Here is a 19,735-nt window from a genome sequence, read left to right on the forward strand (position 1 = left end):
GTATACGTACTCGAGCCCCCCGATGTTTACTCTTTTTTTCTTAAAACATGCTTTACCAGGTCTTTCCGGTCTTTTTGCAACGTGTACGTGACGTCTCGCGTCTGTCGGCTCTCCTTTGATATGACGGTGGTTCGAAATCTCTTTTTAATCCAGAAACGCGATATGTTATCTAACAACGCTTTAAATTTCGTTTAAAAACTTTGGATAAACGTGACATTGTTGAGAAAGCAAGACAGTGCGCGAGTTTACGATATTATTTAAATTTAATCAGCATACCATCTCTTTCTATAATTCTCTTCTTTGTTTCACGGATTCTTGTCTATTTAATTCACTATTACTCTCGACTCTTAATAAGTGTCACTTAAATTTTCCATATAACGCGCTTTCAATTTTTAATTCTGATTCGATAAGACACGCGAGATTTAGAACGTGAAGTCAAGTTCCTTAATAATGCAGGGGAAAGCCAAGGTGCTTCTACCTTAGGTTGTACCTTAATTACGTACGTTCGCGGTTAAAGGGGACCAAGGTTATGCGAATGCGCACAACCGGGAAACAATTGTAACGGTGCAAAAGTGGAATAAGACTCTAGATCGCGACCTGAACGTGCCAATTTATCCTGATTGCAGTTTCTATGCAGACTTTAACGCGCTATCTATTTTTTATCGTGCCGTCTTTCCGTTTGGATTGAGACATTACCGTATGTACGTAGTTGTTAACCGCGCAGAGGATTTTAATATCGAATGACCGTACATAGACTGTTCATCACCTGTCTTTCCCGTTAACATCTAATTCTTTCCCGAATATATAAAAAAGACTTGCATAGTTATACATTATACGATTTAAAAATGAGATAATATTAAAAAAGAATGAAAAGATATTTAAAATATTTCTTTAATAAAAAGATGCATAGCTTTACTTCTAGGTAGAAGTTTGAATGAATGTTACGTTGAAAATTTAATTTATAATTTGATCATCGTGAAAATTTGATATTGAAAATTATAAATTAGACAGATGACTACTGTTGCGCAAAGAAAGTCAATTATATTGCAATCGCGGAAAACTTTGTAAGTAGTCGCGATACTTCAATTGTAACGAAGTTACATCGATCGGTTAAATGAAATAAACTTGAATGCAGTATCAGACATCAAAATTCGCATTCGTGCGTCGAACGGAAGCGACTGTTGCCGATCATTTTCGTTTAAAGGACGGAAACCGATCTTAAAACTCGCATCGTCGCATTTGGTCGCATGCGGAAATTGTGGCGCTTTATCATGGGCGTAATAAAAATTCGACGACAAATGTTTAACGTTTTGAGATCTAAAACTGTTGTACGACTCGAGATTGTACGCTTGCTGCAAGAGTGCATACATATGCGAGACAGTGGATGTTTTTTCGGCGATAAACGCTGATAGCGCTGATATAATAAAATTCAGTCCGATAATATCGGCGTGGAAATGGGCATGCCGACGAGGATATGTCCTCCCGAGAAAGAAACAGCGTGCGATTTAAGCACACGCGTTCTTCTCGCGAGGGGATAAACGGATAAATATTCTCGATAACTCGCCGATTACCCGGACGGGGAACGTTTTACGAAGCGCATTACGCGACATAGTGGGCGCGACTAGAAGGGGGATAATCTCGATTATCGAGGCGGCGTTCGCTGGAAATTACGATCCTCGCAATCTGTCGTCGAATTTCGATCGAACGTGAAGGGACTTGTGAATATAATTCGATCCGCTTAATATATGATTAAATTAGTTCACACATGTGATCCGGTTGAGTTTATCCATCTGCTTAAGAATTTATTTTGTCGAATTAGAGAATGTTGTTCTCAAATTATACGTATGAAATAATTTAATCATATATTAAGCGAATCCGAATTATTATATATTCACAAGATCCTTCTGATGTCTGATGGAAATTCGCGAACGATTCTCTCGAAATGAATATCTTAAAATCCGTCTGTCGTCGGATAATGGAAGCTCTTGCAAAGATAAATATTAAATGCGAATGTTAAAAATAAATTTCTTAAAAATTAATTCAAGCGAATAAAAAAAAGTTTCTTCAAATGACGATCTCATAAAAGTATTATTACCAATTATTGTTAAATTTTAATTTAATCGAAAGGATTAAATGTGAGAAAAACCGAAAGATTAAATGTTCATTTATTTACTTTTTAATATGTTTAATTGTAAATTGAGGAGGCAGATAATTTTTCTGCGCTTCTTAGCTTTATCCAGTGTTCGTTCAATTTGAATTTACTCGAAAATATAATTCATTTAGAATTCTTTCTTTCCCCTTTAAACATACGAGACGTAATGGGGTCGACCATAATCGGGTCGACCGTTGCTGCCGGTGAATTTCGCGGTTTAAAATTACGCGAATCCGGATAATGAGTCGCTTTTTTCCGTACGACCAACAGCGATGGTAAAACGGTACGCTCGTTTAAAAGCGCGATACTTGAAATTTATCACTCGGCGATTCTTGCACAGATAAATGGACAGTAAATCGCGGTATCGCGGCCCGCGCGCGACACGAGCGCGTTTCTCTTTCGCCGTCGCCCGATATCGCGAATTGGTTCAAAACCGTAACGAAACTTTTTTCAGATACGTGTAAAAAAAAAAGAAAAAAAAAATGAGAATTAGAGAGACGCGCACTCGCCGCCGCCAGCTCGCGATGAGCGGCGATCGGCGAGGAGGAGTGCTGGGGGAGGGAGAAGGGGTGGGGGGGGGATGGTAGAAGGGGCGGGAAATGAAGCACGTGTGAACGCTGCGCGCGGCATAAAATTCGGGGCTTCCCCGTATGGCGTATGTAAATTGCGTGCAGCGCGCGCGACGCGCATGAATTTAACTGGCGCCGCATGTAAATTCACAGCGTCGGTGCATGTAAATTTTATTGCAATCAGCTATTGTAAACAGGATTAGCGCGCGGATGCGATGCCGAAACCGGCGGGATCGAGCCGTCTAGTCGATGAAATCCTACAAATATTTAGGATTCGAGGACATCTGGCCGCCAATAGGCGGGAATGCTTACTTTGCTGCTATCGAAACTAGGCATCGGTATCCGGAAAGTAATGTCAAATAAAAAATATCGGTGTAAATCATCAACGATCTCTTATAGTTTAATTCTGAGATATGTGCCTCATATAGTTTTATTACACGTACTAATTAAATTTTTATTATTTGTGATTTTGCCTTTTTTCATTTTTTTTTTCCGTTAAATATTACAAGCTATGCATCGATAGAAAATATTTTTGGAAAGATGTCAGGTGATATAAGTTTACACTGTGTAATAGAAAATGAGGAAAATTATCTCATCAAATTTAATTCTATTCCAAGGTCATGCAATCTAGAATGCAACTTGAATAAATCTCTCTACTGGGCGTTGTCTTCCTCGTCTCTCGCGTCAGTGTGGTGAGCATGCGGATTCTCGAAATAAGAGAGAGACTGCATTTAATTTCGAGTAGTTGCGTTGCAAATTCAGTTGCCGGCGGTTCGCAGATTGCGCTCGCAAATATTTGTGCGTCGCGTTGAGCATTTTATCGGCACTGATATTAAATGGTGAATATTAATTAGAAGAGAGAGAGAGAGAGAGAGAGAGAGAGAGAAAATTGTCGAAAGTTGAAATTGCAAACAAAAAGGAAAGCGAAAGTTATAGTTAGATTATATAATACACTCTATTATGTAATACTTAATAAATTACTTTTGTGTTTTTGAAACTTTACAGGGAAATACAGAGAAAATATTTGAAAGCTATATATTTAAATGATATATAGATTAAAAGAACATGACTCTTTCGCTTTTTTATTCTATACTATATAGTTTTCTCGCGGTTTTCAACTATGCAAAATTGATTTCCGACAAATAAAAATTTTTTATCACGCACACACACGATACCTAAATTATTTGAATCTGCACAAGTGTTTGCATACTGTTTGCATATTTGTTTTTCTCTGCAGTTGTAAACTGTGACGACGGTGACCGCGTTTCTGTTCCATTAATACTTGCCAATAGTAGTTCTGATTCATATATTACATATACGCAATTATACACACACGGAATCGCTCTCGAGCTCACGATCTTTGACTGCGGGCAATCTATCGCCTGGATTTGCAAAAATCTTTTGCTTTGGCTCTCGCTCGTCGTCGTTATCGATGCCGTTGTACATATTTCCTCGGTATTCAAAGCGCACAATTCGCAAGCGAGGCATGTAATCGACTATCTGTAAGTCTTCTAATCATCGGTGAATCCTGTACGAAGAATCTATCGCAGATTCTTTATCTCGATTTCTTTTTTACGTTAAATACGGTCCTCGCCGAATTTCGACTTCATATTTACTGAACGACGCATTACAGCCAATAGAGCTGGTTGTTCTCGCTGTGGTTGGCTTATCATCCCGTATATACATATCCGGCGGCGTAAAACCCGATAGAATTCACGGGGTCGATCCGTTGGGACAGATGGGGAGTGAAGGAAGTGGATTTATTAACTCCTACTAAATAATGCGTCACGTCACGATACGCGGCCACATTTCGTTACGGTTTTTCCTCGTAACTAACAAACAACCACGTTGTGGATTTAAAATGGCATTTCTCAAATACGAAGAAAACTTGCTCCGAAAGTAACAAATGTATGGAAGGAATTTATAATAAGGATCACAATACTACGCTTTAACATCTTGAAGGGAAATTGCAGAAATTGAACTCTTACATACTTTTGCACCATTTACCGAAATACGGCCGCTCTAATCTTGCTAATCCAATTAGGCGAAACCAATTTGCGATACATAAGCGAAGATGGGGATGGGGAACATGAAATTGGAACCATGACGCCCTTTGGTTTAGCACGATTGGCCAGGTGCAAGATCGAATCTCGAGAGATCGTGCATCGCACAAATGCGAGAGCGACCGTCTCTTAATGGAGAAACGACGAAAAGTCAATCGTTACGTTTACACGTCGACCGGCATATACGGTGATATGCGCTGATTCTAAGGAACTCTTTTCGGAGATTCTTTCGGCGATAAAGAGGATTTAGATCGATTTAAGATTCCAATTTTCGGGATTTTTCGCAAGATAGCTCTTTCCTCCTTGGTAACGAATACAACGTCATCGTAATCGTTGAAACTCTGCTAGCATATCGCATAGAGAAAGAAGTAAAAGTGTTTCTCAAACTTTTTTCTATAAAATATCAATTTTTTTTTTATGCACTTCTATAAAATTTATAAACTTTCATATTTACATTTACGCGCAATTTATAATTAAAATAATTAATTAAATAAAATTTAACAAGATGAAAAATTTAATCAAAATATATAAAAAAAAATGACGTATTGACAATGGTATATTTGTTAAAATAATTCCAATAAAATTGAATTTTGATATTTATTCGAGAGATAAAATGGAAAGAATAATAAATAATGAATTAATAAGTTTTTTTTTTATAAAATAATAAATAATGAATTATTTATTATTCCATAGAAAAAACGAATTCAATAAAGTTTATTTCAATAATGAAAAAATTATTCATGAAACCAGTAGCCTGTTTTTAAATCATATTTTCAAGTTTTCTTCGCGTAGGTTGATTTAAGAAACGCTGTGGTAAAGGACGATCAGGAGCGTAAACGGACATTACCGATTCCTTACTCTAATGTGAGAAGAGGAAACAATGGTCTCTCTCGCCGCATAAATTACCAATCATCCTCCTCCTCCTCTTCTCTCTCTCTCTCTCTCTGTAGTCTCATCGTTTCCCAGTTTATCGCATTCCTAATCTGTTCTATCCATTCTCGTCTCATTGTTCTCTGAGAACGACTGAGGGATTTTTCCCGACCGACGCTTACTTTTTGCTACCTCGCGCCGTATCTTCGCGCGGAGATTGTAATTTTAATTCTGGCGGTTTTACCTCTCGCGCGCCACATCGCGTTCGGAGACGTTTGTTTTATGCGTCTGTGTACGTTTGTGTGCGAATCTATGGCTCGTATATCACACGTGTGACTAGTTCTTCGTCGAACACCTCTCCTTTTTTCTCTCTCTCTCTCTCTCTCTCTCTCCTCACGATTTTCTCGCTGGTCGATCCTGCGATCCTTATCCTTTTGGGACGTTCTTTCCGGTAAGCGTTTCGCCTGCGTGACAGTTGCAATTTTAATTCCTACGAGTCTCTTTCCTCGAATCTCTCCTTTTTATATAGCCAATTGTCCGCACAATTGCAGTATTGATCGCGTTCGGGTTAAATTCCAGCAGTATTTACCCAGTTTTGTTTTTCCGCGTTCCTTTCCAAACTCCCCTTTACGGATTCTCCATTTCCTTACCGTATTTCTTATCGTATCGGCACTCCATCTGGCTTTAGAGACTACTTAGATTGCGGAAGATCGAGATTTAAGACAGCCAGATGGACACACTACTGGTTCCCGGGGATCGCAGTCGGCTAGATCCGAATTACCAATCTCCGTTCTCATCGTTTCTTTTTTGCCAGCCTCGCTTCTCTTCGCATTTTCGTCCAGCCTTCCTACGCTTTCCTATCTCTCTCCTTCTGTCTCACCGTCGCGAAGTCTCTCATTTCGTTTCCCCTCTTTACCCCTCCTTCAACCACCGACTTTTTGCCGCGTATCCCATCCGCTGGAATTCTAATTTTAATTCCGCGGCTTTTGGCTTCGCCCCGCCGCAGTCTATCCGTATAATCGTCCGCAAAATTAGATAGCGAACTAATCTTGTTTCAGCGTATTCTACAAAACGCACTTTGCACTATTATACTGAAGCAATTAAAAGGTTTTTAACTCTTACAGAAACGTATTTTATTTTAAGATCCAAAAAAAAAATCGAGTTACACATCCTCTGAAACATTATTATTATAATAATAAAATTTTTTTATTATTTTATTTATTATAATAATAAAATATTTAAACATCACAGCAAGTTAGATTTCCTGTTTGTGTCTTGATTAATGTAATATACAATTTATTAAAAATTTCTGTGCTTTGACGAAAGCTGGATGTTACGTATCTATAACGTCTACGATATGAATAATTTTCTAAAAATAACACAACCTTAACTTCGTAAGATGATAAATTCAAAGGATGTAGAAACACACATCCGTGCGATAATATTTGTTCTAATAAGACTTTCAAAGTTCCTCTATATCCGAGACGGTTTATGTGTTCGTCTATCCACACCTTCATACGCGTAATCTTGCTTTTATTCTGACAATGGAATACGTTCGCGACATACTTTCGAATTAGGTCGGATATTATGTGCACGATGCTTTATCCTATAACGAGCAGCTACCCGGCTTTTAAGGTCTACTTAAATCGAGTAAGATCCAGATTTTAGCGAAGGGGGCACATAGGAGCGGATCGGTCACCACCTCTAGTGCCCGGGATTTGAGTGGATGGTCGACTCGATCCAAATTACCAGCCAGAGGCTTCTTCCTCCTCTTCTTTTTTCCCCCCTCTTTCATTCGTCGTCGTTCCACGTCACTCCATCCCCTTTCTCTTCCACCACTTCTCTCGCCCATCTCCGTAAATATTCTTCTTTTCTTTTTACCCGACCCTCGTCTTCATTGTTGTCTTTCTTCTCCACCCTCGCCGGCAATGCTCCTTTCACTCGTCCCCAGTAAGTAGCTTCCTCATTTTCATTTATTCTCTTTTTCTTTATTTACTTTTTTATATCTGCATTCTACTTCTTGTCCCTCTGACTGGTGTCGACCGCCACCAATGGCCACTGTGTGTCCCGAATATCGTGCTCGTAACCACTCGGCCACTCCAGAATTTTCGCATGGTTGAGATGAGGAGTTACGATATCGTCGCATTTTTCTCGTTACGTCGCGATGATATAACCTGGCCCTTCTTTCGACGTCCAAGGCTTTTCTCATTTATTAGATAAAGAAATAGAGGCATTCAGTTTATCTTAAGATTAAATCTAATAATGATTACAGGCGATGTATAATATGAATCTACAACTTGATATACATACAAATATTTAATTTTAAATTAAAAGGAAATAAACTTAAGTGATAAATTTATAAGTTTTTAAGATTGCCGGAATATAAATGAAATATAGAAACTTTGTTGAAAATCTAAGTAACTGCTCTTACTTTTTTTACAATTTAATAATTTATTAACTGATATATCTATTTCACATAAATTATATGCAGATTATAAGAAGAAATATTACGAAAGACTATAGATTCACAGATTATCTCGTTATCATCCTGTGTTTGACGCGACAACAAAAAATTTCCCAGATAGAATCTTATGGTTTTAGCAACTGCTCTGGGATTATCTTTCGACTCCCATTCGACGCCCCGAATTACTTGTCACAGTGTTTTTTCCACACGTGTCGTTTTTTGCTCCTTTTTGCCGATCTCCTCGTTGATTGTTATTTGTGTTTTTCCGGGATTTCCTTCGACGCCCGCCACGACGACGGCGTCCCTTTTTGTCGCCATCCTTCCTAACCAGCCTCCGTTCGCTTTTTCTTTTGTCCAATTGCTATGTACATTTTTAGCGTCCAATCTCGTCCGGCTTTGATGCTCCCTAAAGCTCTTTTCTCCTTATCTCTCCGTTCCTTTATCTAGCCTCCATCAAGCGAGAGTCTCATTTAAAGTGCATTATTATCTCCGCATTTTGTGTATATGTGTATGTGTGTGTGTGTATCTGTGTGTATGTGTATATATATATATATATGTATATATAAAAACTACGCGCATCGTCAACTTGCAAACGATAGAATGCAGAATTAAATATTTCTTCGACCAACTTCCACCGTCTTTTTTCCTTCTTCTTCGTCAATTCTTCATTCTCTCTTTGACCATGATTTTCTTTCTCCTTCTTCCTCGTTATAATTTACTATTCCATTCTGCTTCCCTTTCGAGCCCGTCGCCTTTGCTCACTATAAATTACTCTTTCGTTACCCAGGGCGCACTAATCGATCTCGCTCGCGCCTTTATCTTTCCACTGAAACTTTCGACCGTCGTTCCATTTCCTTGCCCCTGCGTCCTCTTTCAACCCCACTCTGTCGACGGCGCGTCCATATTCCGCCTCTCCTGGATGGTCTGCGGTCCATCGAGTCTAAGATCCAGATCTCCGTGGAAATACCTTCGTCTAGAACCCTCCGGACCATCCCCGGCTCTTCACGACCTTTCGTTCTCTCGACCATCCCCTGCTTCTACGCTCTTCAAGCACTCGCTGCACTCTCGTCTTTTTCCTCCCCCTTTTCACTCTCCGTCTCGTCGTCGTCGTTTCTTTTTCTTTCTCTCCTGGTTTTTCATCCCGCTCACCCTCGTCTCCGCCTTCTCGTAAGGAAGGTCGTAATTGGCCCTTCGGCCACGAGCAACCGCGGCGGAAAGCAGCCGGCAGAGCGAACTCTCCGGATAGAGTGGGAAAGGATTGGGGGTTGTGCGGGATAGGGTAATAGCGGTGGTGGTAGCGGTGGCGAGAGAGATCCTTGGGAGTGTCTACCCTATATCACGGGGACTGCTAGGAAGTACAAGGGACACGGGGCTCTTCCTTCTATCCTCCTGGGAGCGAGCCGGCCATCCCATCGCTCTGAACTTTACCCGGGGGGTGAGATATGCAGAAATTAAATATTCATTCGGGTTACCGGCCCCACGGTCCTTGTCTCTCCTTTCTCTCTCTCTCTCTCTCTCTCTCTCTCTCTCTCTCTCATTTTCCATTTTCTCACTCTCGCGTATGTATCGTCTTCCCTGACTCTTTTTCTTCTAACCCTCCCTAGAAGTAATGCTCTGGCTCGAAGCCAGCTTCGTCGAGCTCTCCGTGTTCGACATTCTCTCGTCTCGGCATCATGTGCATCGTAGAAAGATATGGAACGATGGTATGCACAAATATATGGATGTCCGAAAAATCGCTCATTTTTTAAAAGTTTTAAGAGTAAAAATGGGAAGGATGATAAATTTTACAAATGATTGAACAGTAACGACCTTCGGTATAATTTCCGCAATTATATACTTAAATCTAATTTCAAATTTTTCACATAGAAATTTAACAAACGCTACACTCTCGCGCCTTATTTATGAAAATATTTAACATTGAAATGTATGTAGAGAGAAATTATAACAGAGTGCTACGTGCTCGAGAGACACTCCAACTCGGCCACGGGACAATCTGCGCTCCACTTTTGCGACATCCTGTATACAAGCACCATCATCCTCCCGCGCATTCGTGACCCTCTCCTTGTCCCGCTTTCTTTTCTCAGAGTACGACTTCCACGGAATCGGGATCGCGACGCGCATATTGCGCCAGAAATAACCAGAATGGTACCTGTTGAACCAGCCATCGACTTCGATGAAATAATGACGAGTGGCTTATGCGCCGTCTGCAGCCACCGCCGGCGGCATATCTGGGACGATAACGGGTCGGGAGATGGTGAAAGGGGTGAGGGGCGGGGGCAGGATGCAGACGTGCTACGTCGTGCAATGTGTGCCTCGGTCCCTGCTCCCTCTCGCTATAACCGACAAAGTATTCTCCGTCAACGTAGAATTGCGTCGCGCGTTCTCTACATTCTTCATCCCGAACGCATGCTGCGGGATGAACGTGGGCTACGGTTTCGAGGAGACGAAACGCGTCGTTTGGGATAAAAGGATTTGTTTTACTACGTTGCGGCGAAGCGGGGAGCGAAGACAGCAGCGAGAGATTTGAATAGCGCCGTGCCGTTGTACAACGACGAAACGCTAAATTATCAGAATCGCGCAACCAATAATTTCCACCACCGTCGATGTCGTTGCGATATTTGACAAGCAGAATTGCTTTCTCCACCGCCTTTGACTTCTGTTTGCTATCTATAAAATTCTAGAATTCTAAATGCGTTTGTAAATAGTGAAGTTTTTGCTGAATATCGTGGCGAGTGAAGAGAAAGAAAAATTAAGATTACAATTAAGAATTAAAGTTTAAAAAATGTATCGATACTACGAAAAAATACTGCAACAGAGAAAATTGTTTTATAAAAATTCAAGAGTAATTGATTAGTCCAAGCGATTAAATAAAATATTTATATAATCTCGATTTTTTTTTTTCCATAAAAGAATAGCAATTTTTTAATCTCCAATAACTTGTATATACAAAGAAGCACAGTTTATGTATTAATTCATCGTAATTTAATTTCTATTTGTACGCGAGACATTGCTTTTAGGATAAGTAAGAAAATTGTAATCACAGCTTGTAGAAATTACAGATTCATTTTTCTCTATCCGAGATTCGAGGAATGGAAATGTCTAGTCCATTTATTCCACGCGACAAGATTTCTAATTACGCGAGTCTAATCCAGTCGCGAGTATTTTCTCCAGTAAGAATTGATAACTGCCCTCTCTCCCTTTCAATTATCATAATTAATATTCTATAATGATGAAATTTTATTAAAAGCGACTTGTGACTAATTATTTGCTTTGTGATTATCAAATATTGAGATGGAAATATTATTAGATTTTTTTTTTTTTTTTTAGAAAAAATTAAGAAATTAAGAAAATAAGTTTAGTAAGTCAAGTCATATTTTAAATATTAAACTTTGCAGTTTTAACAAAACATGACAATTTTGGTAATAAACGGTAACTTATGTCAAATTAGATTTTCAAAATTTTTAAAGTGAATTTTTGCATCTTTTTAACAGTTAGGATTATTTTTTTTTCTCAAATCTATATAAACTCTTAGGACTATAGATACACATATAAATTTTTGCGAAGAAAAAAGAAATCTTTCAATGATGGACAATGCTTATAATGTTTTTTGATCCGAGTTATTTACAATCTTTGTCATAATGAAATCTTTAGCTGTCAATAACTTGCCGTTACAAAAACGAATATTCTTCGACGTTAGATGATTCGATATTATACTCTAGCGCGACGACGAATTCTTCATAGATCTAAAAATGCATAAGAAAATAAAATTCTTTTCGAATGTTCCGGCTTGCCATCGGTGGCGGGATAATATCTCGATTCCTATCCTATGATGATCTCACGTACCTGTTTCACGACATCGTTTCAATGCCAATTCGAGGATGTAACGATTCGTAGGAATGCGCGCTATTTCCGCATTTGTGATTCATCGTCGCCGATTCATTATTTCAGCCATTTCATTATTTTATTACGGTTATTGCGGAAAAAAGTTATGTGAAAATAAGAGTGCAGTAGAATGTTGAAACATATCAGTTTTTTTAGATAATTTTATTGCATTTGTATTATATTTCAAAAAACAAAATTTCCTATGTTACTTAATGTAATGTATTTTATCATTGCCCTTTGCTGTTTAACTTATCTATTTTTTATATATACATACGTATATCGTAGGTAATTAGAAATTAATTTCATAATAAAATTATTGATAATAAAGTTGACCAGAAGTTGTGTCTTACACGATGAAAAATTTTAGCTACCAAGAAATTTAAAATTTTGATGAAAAATAAACCTTTAATCTTTCAATAAATTTATAGATAGTCGATGCAAAATGTATAATGCGACCATCTTATAATGAGAAACTTTATAATACTAGAGAAAGATGCATTAATCTTTGAAAATACAATAAAATTGCCTAAACCCATGGACGTTTTGCATAAATTCTATCCGATAACGGAAGGGTTAATAATTCGACAAGCTGACTTTTCGGGTCGTAACGGACTGGCCGATGATCATGTCGCGCGTTTCACGGCATGGTTTGAATTTCGACTTGAATACGAGCCAATATGGAATACATAACTCCGAGCCGACCATTAGTTTCGCTTTTATGAGGCAAATGAACTATGCCCGCGCTTATAAGATCGTGGAAGTTTACATTTTTAACGACGGAACACGTTCGCCTCCGACAGTGCGCGTCGAGAATTTGCTTTGCGGCGGGCGGAACGAGCGAGCGAAACCGCAACGATCGATTTCTCCGCATTTAGAAGAGCGCTTCGTTTCGCGAGATAGATAGATCTAACCCTAGAGGCAGGTTCTGATTTCTTACCATGACGCATTTGAGAACGGATCGATGTAGCTATTACTTTATATTTTTTAATATAAAAATATAAACTTATTTCGACAAATAACTTATTTATCAAAATTTATTTAAATGCAATATATACGAGAATTTATTTATGATATAATATAATTTATATAAAAAATATATAATTTTAAAAAATCATTATACGTATAGAAATTATATTTACAAAAGTTTTGAGTATGAGAATTTTTTATTTGTTAAATAATGTTTGATAGAAGATTCGAATATATACACAAGCGAAGACAGTTTAGTTTGCGGTAGTGTTAGTAATATAGATAATTTCAGTGTAGGTAATAAAAGGAAATTCTCTCTCTCTCTCTCTCTCTGTCTCTCTATTGCATTACAATTGCTTTTGCACTCCTCTATAATATCGATATATCGAGATCCCAATGAGACCCTAGCATTGTCGACTACAACGACGTGGTTAAAGGTATTTCCCGTCGACAAGGAATGGACTTTAACTAGTTAAAGCCACTTTAAGTAAGAGTCGCATTGCCATAACCTTCTTACGGAATTACGACCCTTATGGAAAATTTCGAAGCAATTGATCGGCGACGAAGAGAAACTCGTTAAATTAATTTGCTGCAAGAGCGATACCGACGCAATTATAATAAAATTATGTAACTCGCAGAAAATGATTAGTGTCTCTCTTACCGTTCAACTAATATTATTTCATTAAATATATATTACATAGTATATATATCCCTCGTAATAATTATTCAGTCACTAATTATCACAATTGGATTTGATTTCAGAGCCACCAACAGAGACGAGGCGAACAGCAGGAAACCCACCAGGTAAATTTTCAGATCATCTTCAATTTTTTTTCCTCTATTTTTTTTTTTTCTCAGCTTCGAGATGACAATTTTTATTGGAAATAAAGGTTGGAATACTTTTAACTTTTTGAAGCCCAAATAAAGGAACAGATGTAAATCCGATAATATCACTTTTACATTAATCATTATTAAAATTACTATAAATTTTCCACACGATTCGTAGCAGTCGCAAAATCGATGTCTGATTAAATTGACATAACATTGTTTGCCGTTGCTTCGCTGTAACGTCGTATGATTGTATATGTACGGCAAACGGTCGCCAAAGTTCAAAGTAATTTCGGTACACGCGGCAAAACGTTTAGCGCAGATTCCTTAGTGTCCATTGACGATCCCGGAAACACGTCCGCAGCATTGTTTGAGTTTCGATTTGAATGCGGTCCAATATGTACCGCGCGGTACATAGTCGTCTATATTAGCTTCTCATTTGCCTGCTACACGGGATGTTACCGATGCTGCGAGGGAGAGACAGAGAGAGAGAGAGAGAGAGAGAGGCCAATTAAATTAACTAATAATACGCATCGTAATCACCTTACATCGCATGGCATTCGATCAATTACCAATTATATAACAGAGAACCGATAAATTAACAAGAGTCATTAAGTGTCGAGAATTATCGTATAAAAATGTAATTAATTTTAATGATCATTAGCAAAATAGTTACGGTTATTTTTAGATAAGTTATATTGTAACTGAATTATACGAGAAATAACATGGAGTCGAAATATCTGAAATCTACGTACGATCCAAGATATCAACTTTTCTTTAAAAATCAAAATTGCTATCTTCTCAAAATTGTTCGACTCAATAAAATCTTTATTTTGTTTTCCAGTCATCAGACTACACGCTATAATATAATAGCAGCGTTCTCATTTTAAATCTGATTGTGCAGAACGCTCAGATAAGATGAATCAGATTACGTCGCGATATAAAATCTGAGTTATCGTTTCCGATTTTATTGCGTAAAATTTTCAGATAAGAAAAGGCAGTAGGTCGCCATCGCTGGGGTTAATAGCGATTCGGTAACGTACTACCGAAGCTTTCCGGATACGCATTTTTCGCGAGGGTGGCATCGTCGTCGTCGTCTCGTTCCGACTTGAACTCGAGCCAATGCGCGAGCCCGCTGTTTTGCCCTCGAGATCGTGGCGAATCACGTCGTAAGGACGATCGTTACGGCGATTCACGATAAAATCCTTATTCCACGTCTCGCCGCCGACGTTGCCGTCGAGGATGAGAGAAGCAAAACCGCTTTCTTAAATATTATTCGCCCCCGAGCGTTCTATTATTCCACGCGAGACGAGAGTGGCCAGGAATTCGATCTCGCTACAACACAGAGGATTTCCGTCCGGATACAACTCGGCTCTCTCTCCATTTTTTTTCGCCCTTGATTCTTCCTATTTTTTTTCTTCTTCCTTCGGACATTCCTATCGACGCGGATCGAATCGGCAGAATTATGTTGTTGCGCCGACGAAACGGGAATATTTCGTTTCTCGCCTTCTTCGACGAGTTTTATGTAAAGACCGAACAATTTCATTCCATGTTCTCGACTATAGTCTTTTCTTCTTTCTACCTGCCCTTTTCTTTCCTCTCTCCCTTTCCCTCTTCTTTAGGGATCTCTCCTTCCTTTCGATGCCATAAATTTCACCCGTGTTACCTATCTACTTACCCTCCCCCCTCGTGTTACGCGCCCATATATTCCGATATCCTAGAACTCAACCTTGTTCCCGCAACCCATTTCGAAGCACTCCCGCGGTTACTTTGGCTCGCCCATCTTATACGTATATATCTCGAATTCCGATATCGCGACCACAGTCTTGTATGGATACATTCGGCAACTATGTCTTCGTGCGTCAAGTAGGATGGATGAGGCTTTCAATTTCATCATCGTTTCGGACATTTACAACGGCGCGTTTACTTTGTTTATTTAATCGTATTAGAATCAAGAAGCTCGATTTATATAACATGATGGACTAAACGCTCAAGTTAATTATTACCTAATTATATTAATGAAGATTATGAGAGATAGTTATACATATTTAATAAATTTTGACAAATTGGAATAATCGATTTTAAGAGATAAAAGAATAAATTCTATTGTATGTATATATATAACATATATTTTTATTAATAATAAATATATGTACATATATAATTAGTAAAATTATATATATTTTAATATTTATTATAAAACTTAATATAAACTTAGTATAAACACTGATTATTAGCCTTTCTATTTGTAAATTTATTTTTTGCCAAGAAAAAGATACGATGATGTGTGAAATAGATGTCACACTAACGACGATTTATTATATAACAGCCCGATATTATAAAAACTCGTCATCCATCTACTGACCGAACTTTTTAATACGCTCTTTTTTTTTTAAAAAAAAAAAAAGCTCACGTTTCCCTTGCTTCGTTTTTGCGTGCATTTGGTGGAACGTCAACAACGACGTGTCGTCCTTCGTTTTTAATTTACTAGATTAGATCGATTCCCTCATGCATCTCTCCTAGAAACGATTTTCATTTTCTATTTGCTTGGCCGTCGTTTAACGGCGCGCTATTAAATCACCGCCATACGGTATACGCGCCAAGAAACTGTACTTTTCTCATCTTTGATTTTTCCGAGAGGGACTCTATTCTATTTGTACAGTTGCCATCGTATTCCGTACGAATCTCTTTTCCACCTCACCGGACATTCCGATATCCCAGTGCTTAACCTTGTTCCCCAAATCCATTTTGAAGCTTTCTCTCCTAGTTTTACGCCCTTCTTTTTTTGCTCTCTTTATTTATTTAACGCAAAATTCCACAGTCCAGTTTAGTTCGATGGATTAAGCGGTAATATTAGAATCTTTGATATTTGTGATATTTAAAATTTGAATAGTCGCAGCTTGTAAAATCATTGTTTCTTTAATCTTTATTTTCGATGATATATAATCTTATATTTTTTGATAATACAAGATATGTTTTTCCTCTTTTTATATTTAATTTTAAATTTGCATTTAAGGATTAATTATTGATAATATATTCTTATTGATCTATTAGTTAATCTTTTCGTGTCATATTTCTTAATACAATTTGTATAAATTTTCTGCAGATTTTGAATGACGTGATTTTTTAGGTACGATAAATTACTTTCTTCTTAATTTGGTCCGATATAATTCGATCCGGTGATTCTTAGCTTTCTCGCCAATGCATTCGCCTTTTTTTCACGAGGAGAATCCATTCTACCCGACGATTTCCGTAATCCGTAATCCACTCGATTCTCGCTCGCCGGCGTGAAATTTTAATACCAAATCGATCCTCGCTGTCGCGGCTTTATCGCTTGCTTCGCGCGCGATATCGATTTCGACCGTTGCGACAATTACGATTGACGTTTCGATACGCGTTTGAGGCGCGGCCTGATCGGATTCCCGCGTCGACGTTGCTGTTGCTTTCAACAACGACTTTGCCTAACCATAATCCGCTCATCTCGCAAATACGACTTTGAATTCCACCGACGCAATGAAAAGATACACCTTCTTGCCGGCATAACCAACGAGCTCGCAAATCTCAGGGGAGACCTCGAGTGTCGAAAGGAGGAATGGGGGGAAAAAAAGAAAGAGAAAAAAAGAAAGATTGAGAGAAGGAGAAAAATAGATCTGTTTATTATTCTGGAACAAACTCCATCAGAAGAAGAATAATACAAGAACGAAGAATGTAAAGGATACAAAAGCAGTGAACGGTAAACATCGAAATGATAAAAATCGAAAGATAAATAAAAAAAAAAGGTAGAAGGTAAATGTGATATGTCGGTGCAAAAATATTTATTTTATATAAAAAATCGTATACATAAAAGAGACTCTCCCTCACTCGAAGAATATCAAGCAGTAATATACTTAAAATAATGGAGCAAAGTCACATGCACATTCAAAAATGCTTAGCAATAACTTAAACAATTATTTAAAGAGAAAGAAAGAGAAAATGACAAATCGAAACGGGATGAAAAGCGAAGGATAAAATAACCGAGATTGTAGTTGTCCGAAACACTAAAGGATCCTTTAGCTTCTTCTGCAGCGAAGAGTGCACTAAACGTGAGTTCTCTTACGTCACTGTCTCTTGCATTCGCACTCAAATATTCGGCCAGCGTGATAAATTTTATTTTCCCGCTATCGTGTATATATATATATATATATATATATATATCCCATGTGCCGTTCGCTATTTTGCCCCATGAATTCCGATATCCTAGAACTTAACCTTGTTCCCGCAATCCATTCTACAATTCTTTCATTTATTCCGATCCGGCTTTTTCAATACCGCACTTGCGCGCGCACGTTGCACTTCTACGAAAGAAATATATCCGACCTGACGTTTATGTCGACGCTCTCTATGCTCTCTCTTTCTCTCTATTTCTCGTTGTAATTCTATAACATCACCATTGGAAAGAATCGTGTGCGAAAATCCATTTCCGACGAGTCCGCAAAGAAATGACAGATTCAGCCGTTAATAAATCTATGTCCATTGATAATTATATATTCTCAAGCTATGATAAAATTTAATTCTAATAAAGTAGAATAAAATAAAAATATGACAGATGTTGGAAATATTTTCTAAAAAAAAAAAAAGATATAAAAACTTTCTCTTTCTCTTAATATAGTTAGGTATAAGAATGATTTTATATATATTTAGATAATAAATTTGTGACATTGTACAAAAATGGTATAATTGATATGCAAATGGAAAACTGTATTTTTTATTTATACTGCTGACACATATATTAATGCACGCTCTTCACCGATACTGGAATTGTCATCTTCTTATCTAGTACTGTAAATTATTTACATTAAGCAAATGTCAGAGAAAACTGGGAAATGCATATCCAGTGCCGGTTATTATTGACAGATTTTCCAATAATGTTCTTGCGCGCGCGATCGTAAATAATATTAATAGGTGACAAAATAGTTATGAAAGATCTCTATTCTATCGAAGAATTGCAACAATCGATTACCGCGACATCCACAAATAGTTAATGAACTGTATCGAGTGATGGAGTAGTATTTGCCGGTTAAAGCGTCAAAATCGCGAAATATCATTCTTCGACAGGATACACGTCGTTACAGCTGTCGGATCCGCTTCAATCAAATCTCCGACAAACTTCAACCAACGTTGAATTCTTGACAGCGTGGCTGAACTAAACTTCACTCTTTCGGAAAAGTTCGAAACACGAGTGCTGTCGTGCATCGAGTGATTTTTCTTCCTATGTTCTCTTTCTCTCCTCCCTGACTCTGCTCTTCTTATCATGGGAGCTCGTTCCGTTTGTGCCATAAATCCTATCTGGTTGCGAACACATCCTTCTGTTGCTCTTGCCTGTTCAAAATCCAGCTATGAACATCCCGCAGTATTCTCGAACTTAATCTTATTTCTGTCTCTCTCTCTCGTTTATTTTGGCTTAACTTTCCGGACACGCCGAATCCCATGACGTTCCGTTCCCCCGGGGAAGAGCGTAACCTGTTTGTAGGACTCCGATACACATACGCGCGGGTCATCGGCGACTCGATCGTTTTACGACCAGTAGAAATTATTGAAAAACGTTCGAGTTTCTCCATTTCATGCCGCTCTCCTCCTCCCTTAATGAATAATGTACGGAACAAATTTCTTTAGTGGCGAGATGGCGAGGAAATTCTATAACAAATCCTTCGATGCATTTTCGCGAAATCTGTTTAAGGAAAAACTAACGTAAGTGACTCGTAAACAAAATAAATTTAAGTAAAATTAGAGGCGCCTACATATACACAACTAAAAATAAACTATGCGGCGACATTGGAGAGCATGAATTAATTATAATTTAATTTCTAAATTCTATGCAACAAATTGAAAGCAAGAGAAATTACTGCAATATAGACTTGACGATATTTCGGAGAATTGATCGTGTGATGCTGCTGTTGCGAGC

At 38.0% G+C, this 19,735-nt stretch overlaps 1 protein-coding gene across 1 annotated transcript in view; it reads left to right on the forward strand.

Moving 5' to 3' along the window:
* Positions 1–19,735, forward strand: part of LOC126854035 (insulin-like growth factor-binding protein complex acid labile subunit) — a 189,208-nt gene that overhangs the window by 126,526 nt on the left and 42,947 nt on the right. The window contains exon 4 of the mRNA XM_050600787.1: positions 13,729–13,770. Coding sequence (XP_050456744.1) covers positions 13,729–13,770 — 42 coding nt within the window. The remainder of the gene's footprint in view (positions 1–13,728; positions 13,771–19,735) is intronic.

Source organism: Cataglyphis hispanica, chromosome 1 (genome assembly GCF_021464435.1).
Source record: "Cataglyphis hispanica isolate Lineage 1 chromosome 1, ULB_Chis1_1.0, whole genome shotgun sequence".
In the NCBI taxonomy this organism is placed as follows: domain Eukaryota; kingdom Metazoa; phylum Arthropoda; class Insecta; order Hymenoptera; family Formicidae; genus Cataglyphis; species Cataglyphis hispanica.